We start from the raw sequence: 25679 nt of genomic DNA on the forward strand, positions 1-25679 counted from the left end.
CCCAGTGATCCCACTGAAGAGAGAGCTAGTGGGTTAGGGAAGAGAAGTCCATTTATCTCCCACTTCTGTGATGCTTGGCTTCTGAACACAACAAAGATGGTAACAATTAGGAGTTTCAAAGCAGGAGAGTGGCCTGGATGGACTGTGATTAATAGGGAAGATAAGGGGAGGCCAGGATGGCCCTGAGATGGCTGGGGGAGAGCAGGCACAGGATTGGTCTTCTTCCAACCCACATGAAAACAGTAGCAAGAGCAGCAGGGTCAGCTGGGAGTGCGGAGGTGGTGGTGCCTCATTCCTGCCTGTCTGGAACTCATGGGGCCTCGTTGGACCCAACTCCATTGCCTTTGTTGACGTAGAATGGCCGGTAATGAGACTGCAGGGAACAAGAGTAGTTAGAGAGAGAAGATGGCAGTGGCGCCTACTAGCCAAACCCACCCACCTCTAACTTCCACCAGGAAGCAGCAGTGGTCTGAACCCCAACAATTCTGTGGGTCTGTGGCCTAACCTGCAAGCTCTATCTACCCTGTGATCAGGATCAAGCCCCAATGTAATCACACTCTCCAGCTTCAAATCCTATTTAGAGTTTATTTCCTCTAGTTGATTGTTGAGCTTGAACCTTGGCCCCTCATCAAATTTTTTCTCTATGGCCCAAGAAGGCCCTCCCAGCACCATTATAGCATCCATTTATACAGCGCTTTCTACTTAACAGAAGAGTACACAGCACTGTTTGTATAGATGGACTCATGGAATTTCTATAACCATCCAGTTAAATAGGTTAATGCTACCATACCCCTTTTATAGATGAGCAAACCAAGGCACATAGAAGGTAACAATTTGCCCAAGGTTACCCAGCTGGTTACTAGAGGAGCCAGGACTTCAGGCCCAACAGTCTTGCTCAAGTGTCCACTCCCACCCATTTGTCCAAAACACTTCTTGAGTCTCAAGAATTTCAAGTGTTTGCTTCTACTTCCTTTGCATAATTCTCCTGACAGAGGGGTGAAGAGAGGGCAAGCAACTGTCCCAGCCCAACACAGACCAAGGGCTCCTACCTCAGCCCCTCCTCCACCTTTCATCTTGGCTTCTCATTCAGGGAGTATCTCTTAGGGCAGAGCAAGCAACAACTCTCTAGCCAGCTCTGTGTTTTATATTCTGCAGCAACTTCACAAAATCAACACTCCCCTGCCTTCTCACTCACTCACCACAGGCCTCAGAAACTCCCTTCAAGGCTGAAAGAGAAGTGTACCTTCTAGCTGCTCGTTGTCTATACAAACACTGTGGACCCTTACAGAGTCTCTGGGAGTGGCTTAGTTCCTGAACTGGGTCAGGGACTGAGCCTGGCAAACACCCCACTGATCCTGATGCAGGAGATATCAAGAGTGTTCCAGGCCCTGCCCTTGTCAGCATAGAAACTTATATTTACTAGTAGCCTCTTGCCTATGTCTGTCCGGAATGAGGGCAGCCTAGTCCTTAGCTCAGACCTAAGTGAAAACACCTATTAAACAAAGGAAGAGGTGGAGACCTGGGATAGGAATGACACAGGTCAAGTCACACAGCTACTTAATGGCACAGCCTGGACCAGCACTCCTGAACCCCAGGTGTCAACCTGGACCACAAAGAAAAGAGAGTAGATCTGGCAATGGCTATAGCCTTTCTTTCAGTAAGACTGGGTCAATAAAATGCACCTCAACTCAGTGAACAGTACTATCTTTTTAGGAGACCAGTGTTGTGGGTAGGTAGAAACAGAGCCCTGTGGCATCTTGAAAGTGTGCTCTCTCTTTGCTTCATTGACCTCTGTACCTTCCTGGTTCACAGTCATAGCATGAGAGAGTTGGAAGAGCTATGAAATCATCCCAGCCACGTGACTCATGTTACAGGTTGGGAAAATGAGGCACAGAGGAAGAATGACTCACACAAGGTCACACAGCAAGTTGGTGAGAAGGCTGGGGCCAGAACCCAGGAAGCCCTCTTGGCATATTACTATCTGCCTCTTTTCTCCCAGGGCTGGATGCTAGAGACATTAGAGCCCTGTTTTCCCAGGTATCTCAGGGTGGTGAGGAGCCTTCTCCACTGAAACGCAGGCTCTGAGATGTAGGAGACTGTGTGTTAGGGAGGTGAAGGACTGAGACCAGGAATAGAAGGCTTCGATTTTCTCCCCGTATCTGCTTTTTGCAGTTCTGCTGCTACAATGCCCCTGGGCCCAGCTCTAAATTACACATTCAACCATGTAGCACCAACTGCCAGAAAATTAAAGAGCCTCTCCAAATAAACCAGCCTCTTTGGCCCTGATCAAATCACCTCCTCCTGCCCTGACCTCCAAATACAAATACAGTGAGGAACTGGGGCTCCACCCCTCACCCTCAGCAGATGTCACCCACACCCAGGGCAGCTGGCTGGTTTCCTTCAGCAAGGTCTAGCCTGGGTCTTCTTGACAGAAGCATTTGTGGGAGTAGAGGCACAGCCTGTGAAGGAAAGCCCCTGACTGCCGAGGTCTTAGGCAGAGGTCAGGCATGTCAGGACTACAGGGTATTAAGAGTTACCTCATCTCCGCACCACATTATAAATGTAAAGAAACAGAGTCTCAAAGAGGAATTTGACTTGCTTAGGACCCCATAGCCAGCAGGTAGCTGAACATCAGGATATGCTTCCCTCTGTGCTGCTCTTCAATGACTCAGGCTCAGCATCATTAGCTACCAAAATCTAAATATATCTATTCCTAACTTTTCAGACTCTATCTTACCCCACTATCACCCCAATCACCCCTGTGCTGTCTCAAGGACATGGAATTCATCTCTAGGATGCCTGTCCCCTGGGCTGAGCATTTTACACTCCCAGAGCTGGCAGCAACCAAGCTGTCATTTAAAAAGCATAGGTACTCAACAACCATTTGCCAAATGGGGAAAAAAAAACAAAAAAACAAAAAAACAGGGCTGCCCATTTTACAGATTAGAAAACTGAGGCTCATAAAGTACATGTTTTCCCTGTCCCCCTGCCTATTATCCCTGGATTTCTACTACCCTTAGCTTTATGCAGGTATTCAGGCCACTGCTGCCTCCTCCTACTATCCCATGATCCAGACACATCACCACCCTCCCACACAATCCTCAGGAAAGTGATGACCCATTGTCCCTGGGGAGACCTGTTCAGCACCCAATCTGGACATGCCTGTGCCCACAGGGTTTCCTGGTCACTCCTAACTCACCAGCAAAGTCTGCTTGCCAGATTTCCAAGTCTGGGGCTGGACCTTGGGGCTCTGACTCCTCATGAGGGAGGGATAGCCTGAGGAGACAAGAGGCTCTGGTCAGGGGAAGCATGGGCAGGCAGTCAGGGCTCGCAAGGTTCAGATGCCATCTCCAAAGTGTTCATCTGACTCTATTCAGCCCATTTGCCAAGTATAGCCACCCCTGAAGAGGCGTGCAGCAGCTGGGGCCCCACAATGGGAAATCCTGGGAAGGCTGGCCAAAGAGAGGTGGTCCCAAGGCAGACAGAAAGAAGATGAGCAGGCCAGGTAGGCTAAGCCAGGCAGCAGAACACTGTCATGCCCAAATCCAGGTCAGGATTTTCCCCACCCATCCTGAAGACTCACACCCCTGATCCTCCCTCCCAAAGCCCAGGAAAGCCACTCCATAAGTGCAGCCTTCCAGGATTCCACCAGGAGGTAATAATTCCATCTCCCCAGTGTGTATGGATGATGTTCCCTGTTTACTGACCCCACTTATACCAAGTACCACCCTGGGACTTTGCATGTGTCTCATTGAGCCTCCACCCTCTTTCTGTGAGTTCAGCAGTTTGCCCTGAGCTACACAGCTAATAAGTAGGATTTGAAGCCAGGTTTTGCTGGACTCCAAAACCCGCCCTGATGTTCCTCCTGCCCAGTTCTGCTGCCTCTCCCCTGCATCAGAAGCAGGAAGGACCCAGAGAGGGGTAGTAACCTTCCATGTGGCTGTTGTCCAGGGTTAAGATTGCAAGCCCAAGGGGTCTGGAGCATTTGGGCACTGTCCAGGACTGATCCCGAAGACACTAATACAGGATGGGGCTCCCTGGGCCTACCTCCCCACCCCTCCCCAGTGAGATCTGTAAGGAGCTGTAGTCCACAAAACTGTGAAAAGCACTCTCAGTGATAGCCATTATCCTGTAGAAAAAGAAAAGGCTGTGACCTGAATGCAGAGGAGCTTAAGAAATCCTCAGGGTCTATCCTTGGCTGGGGCCACCTAGATTCCTGTTCTGGCCTGCTCTTAGAGACAATAGGCTGGTCAGACCCAGAAACCACCCGTAGCACTACCAGGATGCGAGCCAGCTGGCCCTTCCCTGGGTTGGCACTTGGCAAAGGGGCAGAGACAAAGCAGAGAGCCCAGGTCTCTCCCTGCATCTGGAGATGGGACAGCTTTGGAAAGAGAGGGTTGTACTGATCCTGAGTGGGAAGCTGAGAGAGAAGGAATTTAGGTCTAGCTCCAATACCAGAAAGAAAACCCCATGACAGCCAGCCATAAGAGAGGTGAGGACAGGGATGGGTGGAGGGGTTTGGGAGGCCAGCCTTACGCAACAGGCAGAAGAAAAGGGGAGAGAAGGCAGTGATGGCAGTGGAACAGTCTTCATTCTTCCAGAGGGCTCTGGGGAGGGGGAACCAGGACACCCTAGAAGTGGCAGAGAGCCCCAAAGGCTGTTCTACCTGCCCCACTGTTGGGGAAAAAGAGGGAAGGGAAACAAACAGGTACCAGAATTATTTTTAAACAGCCCATTGGTGTCCAATGGTTTGGAAAACTCTGTGGTGGCCTGTCCCAAGGTGGTGAACTGATAGGGGAATTTCTCAGTGCCTGCTGGGAGAGAGAGAGTTGTTAGCAGCACAGTGCTGGTTTCAGAAGGGATCAGAGAGAGTCACATTTTACCTTGGGGTGCTGCCATTCCACAGCCTTTGCTCAGCCCTAGCCCAGCACTCAGAGCATGATCTCTGCCTCCCCCAGGGCTGCTGGAGTAGGTGTGGGTGGGGTTGGTCCTCACAGGTGGGAGTTCTCCTTGCACACATGCAACCCTGTCCAGAACCCCCATCCAAGGCCATTCCCAGTGGATTTGGTGAATGGATCTACATGAAGGTGACAGTAGATGTCCCCGGGCTGTTCCTGAAGGATGTGGTGTATTAGAGAAGGGGTTCTCCTGAGGCAAGACCTGTAGAGGAGGCTCTGCAGGCTCATGGGGAGATACTGAGCAACATGAAAGTGCCAAATCACACCTGCCAGGTGGCCTATGGCTTGAATTTGACCAGAGAGAAGGGAGAGATCTGTTAGAAGACAGACAGATCAAGGAAATCTTAGAGTTTCCCAGGGGTTCCTGCAGGCTGGGACCCTCTAGTCATAGTCCCTTCTCCTTCACTTTGTTATTATTCCAAGAATCTCTGCCCTGGGCATAGGCTGGGATCCCAGCTGGGAAGGGACTGCTGGATGATAAAGCCATCTTCAGATGCTGCTGCTTGGGGGTTTTCCTGCCCTGCACAGCCCTTCTCCCCCGCTCCCTGAGCCCACCCAACCTGTTTATCCTTTCTTCCAGGCCAAACATCTTAGGTGCCAGAACGCAGACTGGGCCACTCCCACCACAATGCACCAAAGCTGTCACTTGGGCATTTCCAAAGAGATGTGAGGGCACTAGGCTCCATTGTGAACTAGGGTTTGGCTAAAGCTTTTCTCTCAAAATGACCCAACCACAGGGAACAGGAGGCATTGACTACTCAGCCTTGTCAAAGAGTCCTAGGGAACAGAATCGGTCCTGGAGGGCTTAAAGATCACCTAACCCCACTTTTCCCAAAGAAGCAAGACCTTGCTCTTTGAAATTCGACAGGTACCATATGGTCACAGTGTTCTAGAGTCAACCGTGGCTGGGAGTCAATGGGTGAACAAAGTTAAATAAGCTTTCTGAAGTAGAAAGATGGTGTTTCAGCCTAGACACCCTGGGGATGTCTAGAGTAGGGGCTGTATGGGGTGGGGGCTGTATAGAGTGTGGTATATCCCCATCTCCCTGATGCTAAAGCCTGTTATCACAGGGCACCCTTAGGGAAAAGTGTGTGATTAGACAAGTTCAATAAATGCTGTTGGGGCATAGCTATCCCCGCAGTCCAAGGCTTTGCCCCTTCAAGGTGAGGAACTAGTAAGAGAGCAGACACAAATTCAGGGCTTGAAGGAAAAGCAGGGAGGGGGATGGGGTACAGAGCTCACCTTTCAGAGAGAAGGAGGAGCTGCCTTGGGACATAGGCAGGTCGTCAGAGCTCTGCATGGTGGAGGAGTACTCCCAGACCCGGGATGTGTAGTTACCTGGGGGGTAGCGGGTAGAGTAAGAAAGGATGAGCCTCAGACCAAGGCAGTCTGGCAAGGGGGCCAGAGGCAGGATAGGCCATTTCTGGGACCCTCCAGCCCTTGCCATGTCTCAAGCCAGGATACTGCCAAGCCCAGTCACACTTCCTGCCAATCCTTCCTGCCATCAGAGTTGTCCTTCTGAAGTATAAAGTGTCATCTGCCCTCCCCTATCTAATGGCCCACTGTAATCAGATGAAGGTTCAACATCCATAATACATAACCTACAGTTCTTTCATGGGCTGCTGCCCTGACCCCTCACCACAGCCCACTTTCTGGTTTCCTCTCTCCCCTCCTTTCCATTGCCCAACATTCCACCCAGGCTGTGCTCTGCGTTCCTTACATACACCAGGCCCACTAGCCCTGAGCTTTTTGCATAGACCAGGTCCTCTGCCTAGGACACTGTACATGCAAACTCATTTGTTGGTTCTTCAAGTGTCAGCTTCCATGTCATCTTCCTAAATCTGCATGTACCTCAGTCCATGTCCTACCTCACCCACACTCTTGCCCCCTGGGTTGTAGTTGCATATTTAATTATCTGTCTCCCTCAGTTGGCACCATGGGGCAAAGGGTCTTGTTTAGCATCATGCCCATGCCTAGCACAGAGCCTGGTTCCCATAAGGTGTTTATTGTATGATTGACAGATAAAGGAATGCGCAAACAAATAAATACAAACACATGCTAAAACTTGGGAACAGAGGTAGCTGATACAAGTCCTGGAATTCTGTTTACCAAGTGGAATGGACTGGCAAACATCCATTTGCAAGCATGTCCATGAGGTGTAGAGGACAGAGGCAGTGAGGAGGATGTGCTGGATGGTGTGGTCACCAATAGGGCATTTCAGTGGGGAGCTTCAGGGTTCCTGTGGATGATGCACCCTTCTCTGGCCCTTCCCTTCCAGGAGGCCTGGGGCCATTTTATTAAGCTCACTTCATGCAGATTCCCCAGTCCTGGAAATCCTCTCCCATAGTTGCAGCATGAGCTGGGTCTGACATTTGGGCTCAGCGGTTAGGGATGGTGTGGCTGTCCACCTGCTCCAGTGAGAAGCCTCTCCCACAGGGTCCTCAGGAAGCCTCTGCAGCATGGACTCTAGCTAGCATATCCACCCAATGCTCTAGGGGGCCATATGCCTTGCCTTTTCATTCACTTTTCTATTAGTTTACTCTCTTTCAACAAACGTTTCCTGAGCCCTTTCTTCTGGACCCTGGGGTTGCAGCAGTGAATAGGACAGACCCAGCTCCTGCCCTGAGAGAGATCACAGTCTGCCATGCATGTGATGATACAATGTGAATCCAATCATGGACATAGAGGCCTGGGCATTGCCCTGTCCATGTGTGCCCCTGATCCTCCAGATCTCCAGGAATTTTTCCTCACTGAAGAATACCCCCAGCACTCCCTTCTTTGCCTCTTCAGTCCTTCTGGTTCTATGTCCAAGGAGGGCACTTCTGGTGGAGCTGGTTCATTCCCCTCACTCTCTGCACTGACTGGAAAGCACCAAGGAACCCCCAGGATAGAACAAAGGCCTCCCAGGAGGGAATGATGAGGAATTGCCCATCCTTGGAAATTGAGGGATGGGCAATTCCTCAACATAGGGAAGGAATGATGAGGAATTGAGAACAGCCATCAGTCTCTCTGCCCTTGAGAACCAGAATGATTCTGGGGGAACCATACTTCTTCAGCACTACAAAAACCTAAGCAGAAAATAGACTCAAGCTGGTAAAGACATGGTCCTGTCTTTAGTACCCTGGGCAGGGGGCGGGGCATGTACATGGCCGCTCTCCCTAAGGAAGCCAGGTCTCCACTCTCATTTAATCTCTCTAGATCTTAAGGACATGTTGCTCTCTCACTTCCCATACCAACAACACCTCCTCAATTTCCAGGGATGGGCTTATTCCATATCATGTCATCCTTTCCATCTATAGCTACACTAGTTTGTCTTAACCACTGGACAACTTTACAATGCAGAAGTACACAAATCAGTAAAGTTTTCTCATGCCCTGATACTTGTTGACGGAGGTCTCCACACAATCCTAGGTTCCAGTTCCCCTGACTCATCCTTCAAGGAGAAGAACACATAGACTCAGGGATTTTCAGTGATGATGCAGTGCCCAGCTGTCTTTCCTCCAGCCTAACAATGTCATGCATGCACACACACATTCTTTAAGCTACCCCTCCCCACCCACCTCTGAGCTCACAACCCCAACCCAGATATCCACATTCACTTCACATTGGGGAGTCTAGCCCCTTTTCCCATGGCCCAACTCTCCCCTCCTGCCCACAAAAGTCCTGCCCACCCTCGAGCTGAGCCACCTCCCTACCTTTGGTGCCATAGAGATTATTGAAGTTCTTCTGGTTGATCTCCTTGGAGAGGCGACTCGGGGACACTGGCTGGTATGATGTTCTGCCCCCAGCTGTGAAGAAAAGAAGGGGCTGTCCTCACAGAAAGGTGGACCTGGCTCAGTAGGGAGCTTGTGGCCTCTGACTTGAAGGATAGTTAGGCAGGTCTCCTTGCCTTTAAATGGCTCCCAGTACCTGTCCCAGGACTTAGATTCCACCACTATGACAGCTCCTTTGGGTCTTGAACAAAGTAGTCACTTAATTTACCATCCAAATTGGGACAACTTTGAGAATGAATGGGTGTTACTGATAATTATGCCAAGAGCACCAGGCACAACCCACAGTTTTGGACAGACTGATACACATGGTTACTCTCCTTGGGAGCACTGAGGATCACCAGAGGCCAGAAAAGCAAACATTCTCCTCCTGAGCCAGTCCCCCTGTGACTGAAATCCCAGAGGCTGGGAAATGGGGTTCCCATGAGGAAGGAGGGCCATGGAAATTATAAGGCATTGGGCCCTTGGCCAAATGAGGGGCTTGATGAGCTGCTGCCCAGGAACATGACTCAGGTGCTTCCCCCCAGGGACAGGAGCCTTATACCGCAGAGGTGCTTACCACCATCCCCAAATTTCTGCTCTTACATCAACCTTGAAAGGATCACAGAGTGGGATACATACCCCCACTTTACAGACCAAGAAAATACACTTTCCATGTGTGTCAGAATCCTTCTATTGACTCCTCCCCTCCCACCTAACCAGCCTGCCCCCCACCCCAGTTCCAGCCCACATGGCCCAGCAGCTGTTGGTCCTTTCTCTAAACCTTTGCACCTGCAGTTCCTCATTCCTCCCATCCCAGTGTTTTCTGCCATCATAGCCATGCCCTCTTTACTGAGCATTCTCCCCTCTTTCTAGGATCCTGGAGACCAATTCCTCCTGGGAAGCCTTACTGCCCAATCCCACTGCCTCATATCTCCTAGACTCAAGCTGGTAGCCCTTTGATGGCCTTGTTTCCTGATTTTGCTGACTCTCTTTGGCCCTTCCCTTGCTTCAACCCTGAGCCTGGGAGCTCCCAGAAGGCAAATGTTCTCCTCTCTCCTGTCCCCAAGGTAGGGGCAGGGACACTGGATGAACCTGTTTCTTCCACCTACAGATGTCAAAGCCTTACTCCCACTGAGAGAGCTGGAAGCTCTCCTAGCATGCAAGTCCAACCTCCTCTCTTCTCAGACAGGAACACTGAGAAGGCAGTGACCAGTCCAAGGCTCTCAGGGTGACATCGTGATGAGCCCATGCTTTTTTCTGCATCTCTCCTCACAGCCTGCAGTGGAGCCTGCACTCTCCCCAATCTTCTACAGAATAGGGGAGCAAAGCAGGGACAACTTTGGGGGCTTAATGCCATATCAGGGTCTGGTTCTCTGGAATGGGAGAGCTAGAAAAGAGACAGCCTAGGCGAGGGATGCTACAGTGGTTTCTTAGTGTAGGTCTCACATAATAAGTCCAAAGGGCTGCACCCTGAGATGGGCAGGGGGCAGGACTGGTCATCCCACACAAGGAATGTAAGGGTGGGGGACTCTTCTGCCAGCTGTCTAGCCAGGTCTCCACCAGAAGTTCATGTATTGTTTTCAAACTGGGTGGGGCAGCAGAGGTTCCTCTCCATTGAGCTCATCTCTACCAAACCTCTAAGTCCCTCCCAATGTATGTGTGGCTAAGGTGTGTGAATTGGTGCTGAGGGTTTGAGGGTCCCCTCTCCCAATCCCTTGTGCCTTTTCCATGTGTCCTGTCTGGTTTTTCCTCATACCTTTCTCTTCTCCAAACTCCCCTCCCCAACACATGCCTGCACACCCTCCCCCGATCTGAGGCTGGTAGGCCTGGCATACCCACCTTATATAATGGGCATTGTTGTGGTTTGCTGTTGGTGCCAAAGAATGTAACAGGTTACCACAGGGCAAAGACAGGCAGGCACTGGTCTATACCCACACCCAGGTTGTTACCATTGCAGGACAGGACTCCCCAGGGCCTGGAGGAGGGCTGAGAAGGCCAGGATGCATGGTATATCACCCCACATAGGGAGGGAATGATGAGGAATTGAGAACAGCCATCAGTCTCTCTGCCCTTGAGAACCAGAATGATTCTGGGGGAACCATACTTCTTCAGCACTACAAAAACCTAAGCAGAAGCAAAACACAGCTTGGTCTGGCAGATGGGAGTGGGTGAGACTAGCAGCCAGGAGACCTTCTGGAAGGAAATAGAAGGAAGGGTGTGGGCTATAGGTAAGGGGAGGGTGGGGACTGCCTGTGTCACAGGGGAAGGGAGCCTCTGAGGAGCAGAGTGCCAGATAATAAGCATGAACATAAGCGAGGATGCTTCTTAGAGCAAGAGGAGGCCCTATTAATGATTATGTTGGAACAATAGGTACATGCTATGACAGCCCCAGGCAGACTGAGGACAGTCACTTTACCCATAGGGAATCTGGCTGAGTCTTTTCCCAGTGTGACAGGACTCTCCCTTACCTTTTGGTGTGAGGTACATGGAGTATCTCTTCATGGTGTCTGGCACATTCCACTCGTTTGAGTAGCTGTTAGTGTAATTGTTCATGTAGCGGTGGTCACTCCCTGGGAAAGAGGAAGGTCCGGTCAGCAGAGGGGCTGTGGGGAGGAAAAGCTGACCCACTGGGGTCATCCCTAAGATTGGCTGAGTCAGCCCATAGCCCTCTCTGCCCCAAGGAAAGGCAAGGCACCCCAACCTCAGAGAAAGTAACATTCTGCCCAGCATCCCCTCTGGTCTTGAGCTCCTGTAAGAACAAGGGATTGCAATGAGCCATTCACCCACCCCTGGGCAGACCTTGTAAGACTATGTGCCTAGAACTTTGCAATTCACAAGGTGATACTAATATCCACTTCTTATTTAATGTATGCATCAGCCCCTGGACTGTTAGGAAGATCTATTGCCATGTGGCAGATAAGGAAATTGAGGCTCAGGGCAGAGTTGGGGTTTGAGCCCTGCCCCACTTCCTAGCTTTGTCCCAGCCACCACTGGCACCTCAAGAGGGTGGAGTGATGCCCTGGCACTGGTCTCCATGGTCAGGGATTGTGCAGAGGTATGCAGAGAGGAATGAGCTTCTCAGAGTGGGCACTGACTCCTCCACCCACCTCCACCCCAACCATCAGACTCACAAACCAAAATTAATTTATATCTCAATGTTTGCCTTCCCTAGCTGCCCTCTGCCCCATTTCTTTCTCTCACAATTCCCCCTGTTTTCCCACTGCCCTTCACTCTCCCTCTACTCTGGGCAAGAGAAGGAAATGAATGGCTCAAACCCTCATTATTCATCTCTATCACCTGTACCTAGCAGGCTCTGGCACACAGTAGGCACTCCATGACAAACAAATGTCTTCCTAGGTGTTGTCCTAGCCCCTTCCTTCCCTTTCCCAAACTCAAGATGAAGGTAGCCTAGTGTCCCTTAGCCCCAAGGCCTTTGATAGTAGAATGATACCCTGGTCTGGTGGATGGGCAGGTCTCAGGAAGAAAGGATGGTCACTCCAAGGTCTGACTCATGGGCCACCCACCCCCTGCTTCCTTTAGCCAAACACATTCCCAACCATGTAGCAGCAACAAAAATCAACATGGAGGCCCAGGGTCTCAGGCACAGGTGCAGGGCTGCTGACATCAGAAGCACCATCCCTGTTCCTGGAAGCCACCTCCCAACACACCTTGCAAAGGGCACAGGGCCACCCTGGACAGAGGCCATGACCAATGCAATCATGACCTAGAAATGGCACAGTGGGTGGATGGAAGGCAGGACCCCTGCAAGACTCACAGGCCACATGTACCCAGTGAGGGCCATCCTCACAGATGTGGCCATACCTCAGCTGAAAGGTTTTTCCACCATGTTTGTACCCCAGGGACCGTGATCATCACACTCTCTAACCCTCTGCATGGTCACCAGCACTAGCAGCTTCTCAGATGAGAAGACATGGGACATTGAATAGCAGAGTGTGAAACACAACTGCTGCCCCTGTTTAGATGTGTGTTCTTTGAAAAGCTACTTCTCTGAGCCTCAGCCTTCTTATCTGTAAAATTCAATACAACCCACTGGGAAAAGATGACTCTGTGAGTAAGGAGATTTCACAAAACCAGCATACAGGTGCACTCAATCTCTGCCAGCTGTCACCATTGCCATCACCACTAGAAGGAGGATTTCAGGACCTGAGTTACACTTAAAGCCAAGAGTTTGTCTTGCTTCAATGGTTTATCAGTCCTCAGGTGTGACTTAATGTCCCCCAGTTTCACAGGGACACTGTGTGATGTCACCATCTCCAAAATATACAGGTGCTTTGCTAAATAAACCCTGGCACTTCTGCACACTATTATCCCCTTCTCATCTCCAAGAAATCATATGCTTCATCTTGGGACCAAAGACGGGGTCACTTTCTTTGGTGTTCTGGGGCCAGAATTCATTAATGAAGCTGTGTCCTCAAGGCCTGTGCTGACTTAGGCACTGGGTGGGGCTTTGGGAAAAGCGTCCAGGATTCAGGCGCTAAAAGGACTGGGCTGGGACTGGTGGAAAAGACTTAACAAGGTAGTTCTCAGGTTCAGAGGCTTTCTGTGAGATTATTCAGTTGCCTTCTGTGGGGTACAGCATGACTCAGAAAAGAAGCTGACTTCAGGAGAGCTGGTGAGTCACTGAGACATGCTGTGTTCCACTGTTGCCAGCCTGGCCCCAGGCCGAACCCAGCCTCTGGGCTCAACACCACTCAGCACAGTCATGAAAGTTCTCCATCAAAGCACAGTTCTATGTCACACTTACTAGAGTCTGCAAAGCTACCAGTTTGGAGTCTGGCCCTTACAAGTGGCAGCATACACACAGCTTCTGGATAGGGCCTGACAATCAGATATGGATCTGAATGAGACCAGTCCCTAAGTTTTATGGACGACCACCGAGCAGAGACATATGGGCAGCTGGTGCCCAGATGCTTCCTGCCCTGGAAGCCCCTTGTAATGGCTACCTAACTTTGGCAGCAAGTTCAATCAGGGGCTACAATCCCTGAATCTTAGTACCAACACCTTAGGTGCAACAGGTGGCTAGGAGCAATGAGGGGTCAGTTGGTGGATGCCAATCTGTACAAGGCAGCAAAGATTGATATAGGAGAAAAATGCCCACAGCCTTGGGGTCTGCCCACAAGAGGGACCTACCGTTCTCCATGTGGTTCCTTTCAATGAAGTTACGACTTAGGTCTGCTTTGCACATCTTCTCAATGTGACGCATGCACACATTGAGCAGGTCATCCTTGAAGTTGCCAAGTGACTGCCCTAGGCCCTCCCCCTCCAGCAGAACATGATAGGTGGGCAGGGGAGGCGGAAGGGAGTAATTGCTCATCAATGCACCAAATTCCTACCAAAAAAAGGAGAGAAGCCATTAATCTCTGGGGTCTTTAGAAGTTTTGGGGGATCCTTCTCTGTAGGAGACTGCCACAGTCCAGATGGAGGACTCAGCACTGGGATTCAGAGGCGCTGGGTTCTAGATCCAGCTCTGCTATTTACTAGTCCCATTTCTCTTCTCTGGGGACACTGGCTTCTCCTTCTGTAAAATGAAAGAGTTTGACTAAAATACACTAGATGATAACATTTCTGTTATCATTAGCAGTCAGATATATGGCTCCATGGTTCCTACCTCCAACACTGGATACATCATGCCTTCCTCATAGGGTTTAGGAGAGTAACATGAGCTGTGAAGACTGTGGGAGTGCAAATGATAAGGAAATTCCAAGAATTGTTAGAGCATTGTGAGTTGGTCACATTGGTGTCTCCACCTTTACATGTCACATTCAATCCTGCCCCAACACTTTTGCACCTCTCCCTTCCCCTACCCCTTCCCAGAGAATCTCTATTCTTCTCAAATCATAATGGGCCTTCAAGAGCCAATTCAAATTCTACCTCTTCCACAAAGCTGTCGTAGATTATTCAAGCCTGCTTGTCCTTCTCAGAGTTTCCACAGGCACTTATCTCCTGAATCACATTTTATCATTTAATTATACACTCTTACATACGGTTCTCTAATTGTACATGTCTTATCTTCCCAGCTAGATGCAGCTTCTTGGGGGAAAAAAACCATGTCTTATACTTCTCTATTCCTCATACCACCTAATAAGAGTACTACACATGTGGTAGTACCCAAAACACACTAGCAGATAGAAGGGTGGATGGATGAATAGATAAAGAGACAAGATCAAAGATAACAAGTAAGCAACACTTACCTGCCACTATCCCATAGCCAAAGAAGGCATCATTAATCAATCACAGAACTTTTTCTACTGTGCATAGTGCACTGTTGGTGAATATCATTTGAATTTGGTACGAGATGATTTTTGTGTATCATCTTTGGCTTAGGTAGGGAAATGGCTTGGATAGAAAAATTAAATGGATAGATGGAGTGGATCTTGGATGGGTGAATGATTGATGAATGAGAGTATGGATAGAGGATAAATGAGGGTCTGAGAAAGTGGATGAGAGGACTGAGGGACTGAATGATGAAAGGGTTGCTTGTTACCTGGAGAAACAGCACTGAGTCGCTGATGTTATGCAGTTGCTCCCTGGTCTGCTTGTCTTCATGCAGCACCTTGACCCTTTCGTCTAGAGCATCCACAATCACCTTCACTTGGTCCACAGCATCCTGTTCCCTCAGCTCCAGTGCAGCCCTCACTTCCTCTTTTTGCTTCTCCAGGTCCCGCACCAGGTCCCGAAAGTTCTGTTCCAAGATGGCCTTCTCATTGGTGGTGAAACTCTAGATCCAGAGTGAGAGGATCAAGAGAGTTTCAGTAATTTAAAAGCCTCTTCATGGTTTTTAAATTACTCCCTATGTACCTTTAGGTTCCCAACACAGTCAGATTGTCCCACCCAGCAAGCCTGTTTGACTGAAATTCTTATTCGAGGCATCATTGAGAGATGCCATTTTTTGATAGAGATGGCCAGGTTTTTTATAGCCCACCTTTCCTAATCCACCTGGGGCTCCTTCCCTACTATTACTCCACCCTTAGGAAATGTTGTGGACCTAAAAGTGCCTGCATGAGTCAGGATATGCTCATTGAAACCTCAACCAGGACCAAACCTCATTCAGAAAGTGAACTGATGGATGTTTATGCAGTCAGGGCCATGAGTCAATAATTTCATATTGTGGTTTGCAATTACTTGAACCATGGCAGACATACCTCTAGCCATACTGGCAGAAGTAAAGAAAAAATGGCAAGCATCTGGTGTCTGGATAGTCTAGTGGACAGAGCAGACAATGGGGACATTTGAAGACAGTTTTTTGGGCCATTATTTCCTGGTATAATGTAAAATGAGTGTTAGGTGATAGACAAGATTCTACCTGGATGCCTGACCCAGACTTAGAAGGGAAATTGGTAGGAATGTTAAAGCAAGTGGGAAAATCCATATGTAAATGTGGGCCTCTCTTAAACAGGAGGTCTGCCTCCTCCCAGGAGGACAGGTGGGATAAGAGTACAGCAAGGGAGAGGCCTGGGGGCTGCTTACCTTGATACGGTCCTTCTCCTTCTGCCACTTCTCAGCTTCATCCTCAATCTCGATGATCTTGAGCTGTAGCTGCTCCTTTTGCAGTGACAGTTCTGTCTGCAGGGAAGGGACAGGGTTGAAGGAAAAGTCAGGGGAAAGAGGTGTAAGAATCAGGGAGGGGGCCTACCAGGGGAGTAAGCTTGACAGAGCTCACTCATCCATCCAGCCCTTCATTCAGCAAACCCTCATTAGGACTTCAGATAGACCAGGCACCATGCCAGTTGCCAAGGATACAAAACACTGTAAACTCAGACCTCTGGGGTTGGACATCCCAGACATATCTTTAAAGGGGCTAATTCCTTTCAGTGGACCTGGGGCTATTGGTATGAAGGAAGAAAGCTCCTGCCTCTTTCAAGCCCCTGCCAAGGGGAAGAAGGGGGCCCAGCCCAGCCCAACCCAGGGAGTGTCCTGTGGCAGAAACAGTGTGTAACATTTCTATGGCATGATGTAAGGCCTATGTTGCAAGCTGGAACCAGGTTTGTTGCTGGTGGGGACTCTGTCTGGGCAGGCACAGCTATAAACCTGTTTATGGGAAAAGGAATGCAATCTGCAGTTTGGACAAGACAGAAACTTTATTTAGGGCAGGGAACATTATTTAGTGAGTGAAGTAGTGGTGGGTAGATGCAGAAAGGACCAGGAGAGGTTCTAGGGAATCCTTGCTCAGGGGACTGTTGGAGTCTAAGGAGGGTTGCAAAGAGGACTTATCAGGAATATACTGGGGCATGAGTTCTTATATCCATACTTCCCTTCTATTTAAAAATAACTTACTCTGAAAAGCAGCTACAATAGAGACAAAAGGGGAGGCATGAGGCTAAGGCCAATTCAATTTAGGCAAGCCAAGAGGCTCCTCTTTTTCCTGCTGGGCTCCCCATTAATGCTTTGAAAGCACCTTCCAGCTTGGAAGACAGGTGGGTGATCTCCACCTGACAGGCAGAAAAACCAAGTCATTGAGAAAGCCTTGGAGTGCACCAGTTCTCCTTGCTACAGTGGGGTTTAAATGCAGAGGCCACCCCTTTCTCCAGCCATCTCTTTGAGTAATATACAAGAATAGTCAAGATGAGGAAGCCACAAACAACTAGGAATATGAGCTCCATCAGCAAGGAGTCCTGAGCAGCTGGGCACAGATTTCCCCATATGTCACACCTCCTGAACTTTCCACATCACCAAAGGAGTTGCTGATGGAGAACCTGCTGCAAACACCCAGGGAAGGGAACTGACAGCAGAGAGAGCTATTTTGGATTGTTTGGAGAATGTGCCCAGAGAGCTGGGATACTAGCAGAGAAGGTAGAAAAGACCTGGGGCAGGCACTGCAGAGCTCTGCAACAGAAAGTTCCTGATTTCACCTCCCAGCCCAACACACACTCCCGGGCTTTACAGCTAGGAGACTATAGGTTCTTCTCAGAAAGCAGCTGCCCTTTCAGTAATGAGCTGAAAATCCCACGACATGGAAAATGCCTCACCAGAGATAGAAAAGGGTTGTCAAGGGGAGGGAATAAAAGAAGGCACATATGGGGATTTGGCCAGCTCTCTGGGAAAAGGCTGAGGAGAAGCCAACTGCCAACAGCCATCTCCTCAGTGACGGGGAAGTAGAGAGCAAAGGAAGTAAGAACCCACTGTGGACAGCAGAGACTCAACCCTCACACTGTCTGAAGATGTAGAGCTCAAGGATCTAGAATACAGAGGTTGGCAAAGCCAGGATCTTGGAAAGCCCCAAGAAGTCTGGGCCTGACGAGCAGATCATAGCTGTGAGGAAGGGACCAAAAGGTTGGACAACAGGTCTTCCCCAGGCAATTTTCCATCCCTAGAGAACTCCTGCACTGACCTAAGGTTGATGGGACAGCTGGAAGCCTCCCTTCCACTGGCTCAGGAATGGAGGAGCTGGCACTTAAGTTTCCCACCCTCACTTCACCATCCCCTAAACAAGATTTGATAGGCAAGAAAGCAGAGAATAAAAGCTCATAACACTCCTACCTCAGGCCTGGTGGGGGTTCGGGGGTAGGGCAGCCTTACCACAAAATGAGCATTGGGAACCCAGGAAGGAGCCCACCCAGAGCACAGGACTGGGAAGCCAAAGGCTTAAATCTAGTTACCATCACCTCCAGACAGGTGGTCTTTGCAAAGTACCTAACTTCTCAGTGCCTCGGTCTCTCCATCTTTCATGGAGGTAGGAAGAGGACTGCCTCCCAAGGAGGCTGTGGGATGAACTAGGATCAGGGAGTGAAGCTCTCTGAAGGTGCCTGGCATGGAAAAAGAACTGATTAGTAATCCCATTGTCACTGTTGTGGCACTTTCCATGCACCAGAGGGTTAAGTGCAGTGTGGCAGGCAAGCCAGCAGGGCACATGTAAGTGAGGGGAGTGGGCAAGTATGATCAGGTGGAATCTTGGTGTTTAGTGATAAGCACAGCATGTGTCTCTGCATTGGGGTCCAGGTGTAATGTGTATACTGTCAAGATACAGAGCAAATTGTGCATAGAAAGGCCAGGAGGTTGAGACTTAGACCAAAGGTGCAAAGTAGAGGCTTTCATCATGGATAGCTGAAGTTTGGAGGGTACTGGGGAGACCAGAATGGAGGTAGAAAAAAGGAGGTAAGGGTGGACTAACCACCTGTAAGTGGGAGATTTGACCAGAAAATTTGAGGACCAGAAGAGTCAAGTGTCTGGAGTGAACAAAAGTGCTCAGTGGGACCTTCTGGGAACCATGGGGTTAGGGAGAGAGGAATGTGGCTGCATCAAGGCCTGCCAGTGAGGAAAGCTCATAGCCAGACAAGCATGGATTCACTGGCCAAAAGGAGGGAAGAAGGTAACTGAGCACAGATGAAGGGGAATCCAATGAGGTTTAGAAAAATAGAAAAGTCTAGGCCAAGGGCAGAGGGAGTCAGCCACTGCAAGCCCATTCTATGTAAGAGGGAGGGAGGACTGTAAAGCTAGCTGAGGTGTGAAGAGGTGTCTGCCAATGACCAAGGGAGGAGGGAGAAGTGGCTGGTCTGGAACCATGTGAGGGCAGTCAAAAGTGGAGACACACTGTCTACAGCAGTGGGTGGAAGAATCAGCTAGTGTACAGAGAGTAGTCTTATTTCTTTGGGACACTAAGAATGTTGGACACAGGCTGGGAGGAGGCCTGGCTCCCACAGCACACCTTGCAGGACCAGAATTGCAGAACAGAGTGAGATCTTGGAAGGGACCTTAGACTTGAAACTCTGCCACTAGAGCAGTCCTTTCTCATGCCTGGGATGAGGAGGGTTTGGGGTGAGTCCCCTGGAGATCTCTCCAGCATCTGTTTACCTCTCGTCAATACCCCTGCTGGAAAGGGAAGGATATAGAAAATAATGTAATAAGGAAGGCTCCAAAGATATTGGGTTCTCCTGTAACTCTAGGGATGAAAGGATATCACTTGTATTACTGAGCACCTACTATGTGCCAGGCATTTCTCCTTTAATCTGCAAAACCCACTGTGAAGGTGAGTGGTGTTATCCCCATTTTAAAGATGAAGAAACCAAGACCTAGGAAGACAGCACAGTTTGCCTGAGCTCTTAAAGCTGGAAAGTGGTGAGGCCAACAACACTCAGATTCTATCATGTGGCCTCTTAACCTCCAGGTTGTTCTCTCTACCTTCCAGGACAGCATCCTTCCCTTCACTACTGCTACTTCAGCTCACCCAGTCTTTCCCACTTCATAGGTGGGTCCATGTCTTTCTCTTGTTGTTCCCCCTTTCCTTCTCACACCCTCCTCATTGCTGCTTAAGACCCCAGCGCTCTCTCTCCCTCTCTCCTAACTCCCTTGGTAGGTGATTAAAGTCCCTGATGTCTGGTGAAGCCTCAGCTTCGCACAGCTCCCTACCTACCCCTCTCTCCTGATTTTTTTCCTACTTCTCATTTCATTCTTTTGACCCTGCTCAGGCCTGTCCCTAAATGTCTCCTTTGTTCCCTCTTCCACACTTGTCTGGTGACCTGGTGCCTGGGACAGGCCCTGTGTGGGCCACTCAGCCTTGAAATCAGAGGTTTCCTTCAGAGTAGAAAGTGGCACAGCAGCTGGTGGTGTCTCAGCTTGGATGGGGCCTTCAGGTGCAGACACACGTGAATATTTTCCTGGACACGTGTATTTGCACTGCCCTCGGGGGAGGGAGATTGGAGATCAGGCCATGATCTTCCTCTGGCCAAATTAACAACATGGGCCATTAGCTGTGAAATTTGCCAAATGAGCCAGTTAATTGTCAAATTTGTATTCTCAAACAAATGGTAATTATCTGGATAAGAATCTGAAATTCTAGATAGATTTCCCCATTTCCACTCAGATGTCAACTGGCCCATTATTAGTCTACTTAATTGGGGTTTATCCTTTGCTCTGCTTCCTCAGGTGTTAGAATAGGAAAGGGGCAAGATAGGGTGGGAAGAACATCACACAAGTCATCTGTAGACAAGCTGAGCCCTTGAGGAAGTCACCCACTTCCCTGGGCCTTGGTTTCCTACTGGTGAAATTGAACTAGATCCCTGATTCTTAGCCTGACAACATATTAGGAATCCCCATGGGAGTCTTAAAAAGAAAGATCCCAGACTCTGGTCCCCTGTTTCAGAATCTTCTGGGTTAAGGCCCAGGAATCTGTGTCTTAACAATGCATCAGACAATGCAGGTCAGAGGCCACTGGGCTCAATGCCTCCAAGGACAGCCTGCCAGTCCTACAAAAACAAAGTTTAAAATGGTGGAGAGGAGACAGCCTAGGCTGCAGGCACACTAATAGTTTGAGCCTCAGCACTGCCAGTCCCCAGTACCATAACTTCAGGTAAGTTTTTGACATCTTTGAGCCTATTTCTTCATCTATAAAATCAGTGCAGTAACTCCCACCTGGTGGGACTGTTGTCAGCAGCAACCATGTGAATGCCAAGGCCAGTTCCCAACACATAGACAAAGATAGCTAAAAACTGGTGTGCCTCTTGCCTACTTGTTTGTCACTTTCCGCCTCTGCCTCCTGCCTCTAAACTTCTTGTATTTTGTTGTTTCCCCTTCAGCACTCTTAGCAATAAACCTACCTTCTTTTCTTACCTACCCTGTCCCAGAGCAAGAGTTCTCCTCCAAAATCTCCTGTGACCCCCAGCTCCTCCATCACACCCCAGGCCTTTAGGCTGGCTTTTCTCCCTAAACCTGTCACTGTCATCTGTCCAAAGAGCTTTCTTACCCACACCAGCACAGCCTTTAAGGCTGCAGGATCAGTGACTGCCCATGCCCAGTAGCCTGGTAGCTCAGCCTTCATGGAAGAATAAAGCAATGAGGTGAGAAGCAAAACTATGGGGCATGGTCAGAGTAACAAAATGAGCCAAATTATGGAGTTGGAAGTGTGGCCCAGGTGCTAAGTCTGAGCCTCAGTGAAGAGCAGGGCACTCATGCCTCTAGAGTGATGCTGGGCTGAGTGCTCCTCCACACATGGCTTGCCATGTTGCCAACCTAGAGCCCAGCCTGGACCCAAAACAGAGAAGGGACACTGGTGGGTGCAGAAGCCAGGCAGGCTGCCCGAGAGCAGGCAGCCATTCACCAGGAGGAATCCATCCTAACTGAATGCAGCAGGAGGGACTTGGGACAGACACAGGAAGGGATGCACATGTACATGATAATTTTATCAGCCTCATCTAGCCTGGGAAATGTCAAGAGGCAGAGGTAGTGGACAAGATGGTATCTGCAGGACCCCTTTATGGTGGAAATGAAAATATTCTAATCTTGGGTGCACCAGAGAAAGAATTGTCATATTGCCATACCAAGTGACCTTGCCCCAACACTGCCTCTGCTCAGGCTCTATAGGTAAAGCTGAGGCCCAGGAGATGAACAACCATAGCCTGGTGTCATCTACAGCTTCATATAGCTAACCATGATAGGTCTGAGATGATCTCACCTGGGTTTTCACCAGCCAGCCTGTATAACAGGTTCTGCACAGAGCTCCTTGTAAAAAGCTGTTTGGGAACTGATGTTTGGGTCTGAAGGGAAGGCCTTCAAAAGATGCCGGAGTTGATGTAACTCCTCTCTGTGCCAATGTCCCCCATTTCTGACATTCCAGTAGAGCCAGGCCTAGACAAATTGCTCTTCTCCATCTCAGTCTCCTGGATGGTTAGCACCACTCCTTCCTGTCTACACCTATGCTGATGGCACACACACACTGCATGAAGTTCCCACCACTAAAGTCACTTCAGTGGATCAGATGCTTTTCCCTGAAAACTCCTGTAAAGCACACATAGTCTGAATACTATCCTTTCAATGCTTTTCTCAAATACTAGAAGAACTTAGGGACATTCTTGCTCAAACTCTACAAGCTTGGACAGATCCTTTCCTTTCTCTGGCTTATTTCCTATCTGCAGGGTGAAAAGGAGATGGATGAGATTGCTAATATTCCATTCTGCCTGGCATTCTGTCCTCTGTGATTTGATGTTTACCTAAAGCTACTGTGTAAAAGGGAATATGTTCCAACTTTTTCTGTGTCTGAGCTCTACCTGTTGATCTGCATCGTGAGTCCTCAAGGGCCAGGACTGCATCTTTGAGTGTTACACAGGCTCCAGTGCCAGAACATAAACTCCAAGCTCCTGGGGCCTCCAGAGAAAGCTACCCACCATCCTTCTGTCCTCTGTGGCACTTGGGCTTTTCTTAAGTGGTGATACCCTTGTTTCAGATAAAATTTGGGGGCAAACCTTATATTTAAGACACATAAATAAGAGTGTGTGCTGTTGTAGAAAATGTGGGAAGCTGGAGACCTGGCTTCTTGTCACAAACCTTCCCTTTTCCTCATCCCTGAGGCTTCAAAGATATTTCCATGACTCCCAGGACTCCATGAGGGTAATTTGAAAACCACCAATCTAGTCCAAACCCTTGGTTTCATGTATATGAAAACCAAAACTGAGATAATGAAAGGGAGTTGTCCACAGCTGATTAGTGGCAAAAACCAGGAAAAGAACTCAGTCAGGGCTGTTAAACTCAGTCAGGTCTGTTAAACTCAGTCAGGTTATTGGTTTCAGTGGATGAAGATGATTTCCCTTTGATATGTTTTGACTCCCCAAGTAAACTCCTGAAGGATGGATTCCATAACCCCTGCCCCATCTCTCTTCCAGTAGGAGGCTGGAAGCCAGGCTGGGGTGGGAAAGTATGGGTTGCTGGGAATACCTTCTTCCTGGGCCAAATGAGGCTTCTAAAAAGCATCTTTGAGTAATTCCCCATCTCCAGTTTTTCTCTCTTGCCCAGAGGTGCAGGCAAGGGGTGCAGGATGAGGGTAATCCACAAGCTCCTGGTTTGCGAAGGTGAGGCATGGAGGGCTCCGTTGCTGCCCCATCCTGAGTGGTGAATAAGCTCTTGAGGAAAGTCAGCCCCCTGCATTCACCACCAGTAGGTTCACCCAAGTGGGAGGCTGCCCATGGCAGAAGCTGTGTTGCTTCTGGAAAGAGCATGTCCAACCTCTGTGGGGCAAAGGGCAGTTGCCAAAGATAAGCTTTTAAACCAAAACACCTTTTCCAGGTTTACCAAATTCATAGCTTTCACATCCTCTACCCCTCTGCATAGAAGTACAGACATAACTACAGATATGTAACCCATGCAAACACACTTACATATCACATATACAAATGAATGCAAACATCTACATATGCACATAAACCCCCATATGCATATAAACACACACACACACACACGTACGTACCCCGTCCACATGTAAACACCAACCCTTACTAATAGTTTCCACCTACAGATAGAGGCACATTCTTCATGCAACCACACACAAAATGTACACAGGGAGGCCACTGAGGGAGCCAAGAGACTGGCTGGGGGGAACAGATAGAGCACCAAGTCACTGTCCTGCAAATGCAAACTCTAAAGCCAGAGAAAAAAGGACATTTAAAGGTCAAAATTTCTTTCTTCTCACCCATGACCCATTCCCCAGGGGCCAGTCCTGCTCAAAGAGAATTTAAGAAGTCTCTCTCCCAAGAAAGAAAGAAAAGAAAGAAAGAAAGAAAGAAAGAAAGAAAGAAAGGAAGGAAGGAAGGAAGGAAGGAAGGAAGGAAGGAAGGAAGGAAGGAAGGAAGGAAGAAAGGAAGGAAGGAAGGAAGGAAGGAAGGAAGGAAGGAAGGAAGGAAGGAAGGAAGAAAGGAAGGAAAGAAAGAAAGAAAGAAAGAAAGAAAGAAAGAAAGAAAGAAAGAAAGAAAGAAAGAAAGAAAGAAAGAAAGAAAGAAAGAAAGAAAGAAAGAAAGAAAGAAAAGAAAGAAAGGAAGGAAGGAAGGAAGGAAGGAAGGAAGGAAGGAAGGGAGGGAGGGAGGGAGGGAGGGTGGGAGGGAGGGAGGGAAGGAAGACACCAGCCAGGCGCAGAGCCCTGGATTACTGATCTTCTGATCTGACTTGAACTTATCTTATGATCTTCGCCAAGCCCCCAGACTTCTCTGAGCCTGTGTTTACTCCTCTAGGAAAATTCCCTATCTCTTAAGGCCTTGGAGTATTGGAGAACTGTCTTTGACCTCAAGCTTGGGGACGTACAGGGGCAAAAAAGAGCCAGAGACAGTATACTAAACCCCCAATCGTAGAAATCCTCAGTGGAGGACATCAGATGGAGAGACACTGGTGAGAGAGGGAAGACCTGGAGGGCCATTGAGGGAGGAGCCTGGTAAGTTACCTCTTTCTCGGCCTTGGCCTCTTCAACCGTCACGGTGCTGTGATTCTTGTGCTCCTGGAACATACAGAGGTAGCAGATGCAGGTCTGGTCCGTCTGGCAGAAGAGCTCCATGGTCTTGCCATGCAGGGGGCACTTGCGGGCCTCAAAGTCACGAATGGGCTCGAGTAGCTGGTGATCACGGAAGGCAGCGCCCTCCAGGTGGGGTTTGAGGTGCAGCTCACAGAAGGAGGCCTGGCATACCAGGCAGGATTTAACAGCCTTCTGCTTGTTGCCAATGCAGGAGTCACAGAGGACCTCCTCGGAGCCCAGCTTGGAGTGCAGGAGGATGCCCGGGTCCGCCCGGGGGTAGCTGTTCCTCCCGACTTCACTAGGCTCTGCAATGGGTGAGGCGGGCTTCCGAGTCTCCGAGAAGAGGGACTTGCGCAGCTCCCCCTTCTCAGCAAAGGTGACCGGCGGCTTCTTGGAAACCCCCAGCTGAAGCCCAGCATAGAGGGATCTCTTGCCTTCCCCAGAGTCCATGCTGAAGTAGTTGGAGCCCTTGTCATCCACGGACTCCACAAACTGAATGATGGGCCTTCGCCACTCGTTCCCCAAAAACAGGGAGTTCTTTCCCTCACCTAGTTTGAGGGGGCTGCCTAGGCTCTTACCCTCAGCTGTCTCCCCACCATGCCCATTGGTGGTCTTGGCATCTTTACCATCAGCCTTGGCCCCATTCTCCAGGCTGCTGGTAGGGCCTGGGAGACTGCGGGCTTCCCTGGTTTCCGGACTGGCCCCCGGGCTGGCCCCATCACTCTGCGAGGCATCTGCAGCTTCCAT

The 25679-nt window shown here is 49.5% G+C and overlaps 1 protein-coding gene across 2 annotated transcripts; it reads right to left on the reverse strand.

The window, feature by feature from the left end:
- Positions 1–310: 310 nt before the first annotated feature.
- TRIM29 (tripartite motif containing 29) lies at positions 311–25679 on the reverse strand. Of its 2 annotated transcripts, none has more exons than XM_054592235.1 (9): positions 24864–25679; positions 16199–16294; positions 15216–15449; positions 13862–14060; positions 11179–11280; positions 8654–8746; positions 6201–6296; positions 3200–3276; positions 311–373 (listed from the first exon to the last, which is right to left on the reverse strand). In XM_054592235.1, the coding sequence occupies exons 1-9, from the start codon at positions 25677–25679 to the stop codon at positions 311–313; spliced, it is 1776 nt and encodes a 591-aa protein (XP_054448210.1). The 2 variants fall into 2 exon arrangements, with proteins under 2 accessions (XP_054448210.1, XP_054448211.1); XM_054592236.1 differs by lacking the exon at positions 24864–25679 and adding an exon at positions 16433–16453.

Source organism: Pteronotus mesoamericanus, unplaced genomic scaffold (genome assembly GCF_021234165.1).
Source record: "Pteronotus mesoamericanus isolate MK-2021 breed Mesoamerican mustached bat unplaced genomic scaffold, CSHL_Meso_final scaffold_36, whole genome shotgun sequence".
Classification (NCBI taxonomy): Eukaryota; Metazoa; Chordata; class Mammalia; order Chiroptera; family Mormoopidae; genus Pteronotus; species Pteronotus mesoamericanus.

Bases quoted from the DNA above. Each gene is read 5' to 3' on its own strand.
- TRIM29 (XM_054592235.1), bottom strand. From the start codon at position 25,679: ATGGAAGCTGCAGATGCCTCGCAGAGTGATGGGGCCAGCCCGGGGGCC. The intron at 15,450-16,198 runs GTAAGCAGCCCC...CTCTGGATCTAG, and splicing joins AGGAGAAGGACCGTATCAAG to AGTTTCACCACCAATGAGAA. The intron at 3,277-6,200 runs GTGAGCTCTGTA...TTGTCTCCTCAG, and splicing joins CTCCTCCTTCTCTCTGAAAG to GCTATCCCTCCCTCATGAGG.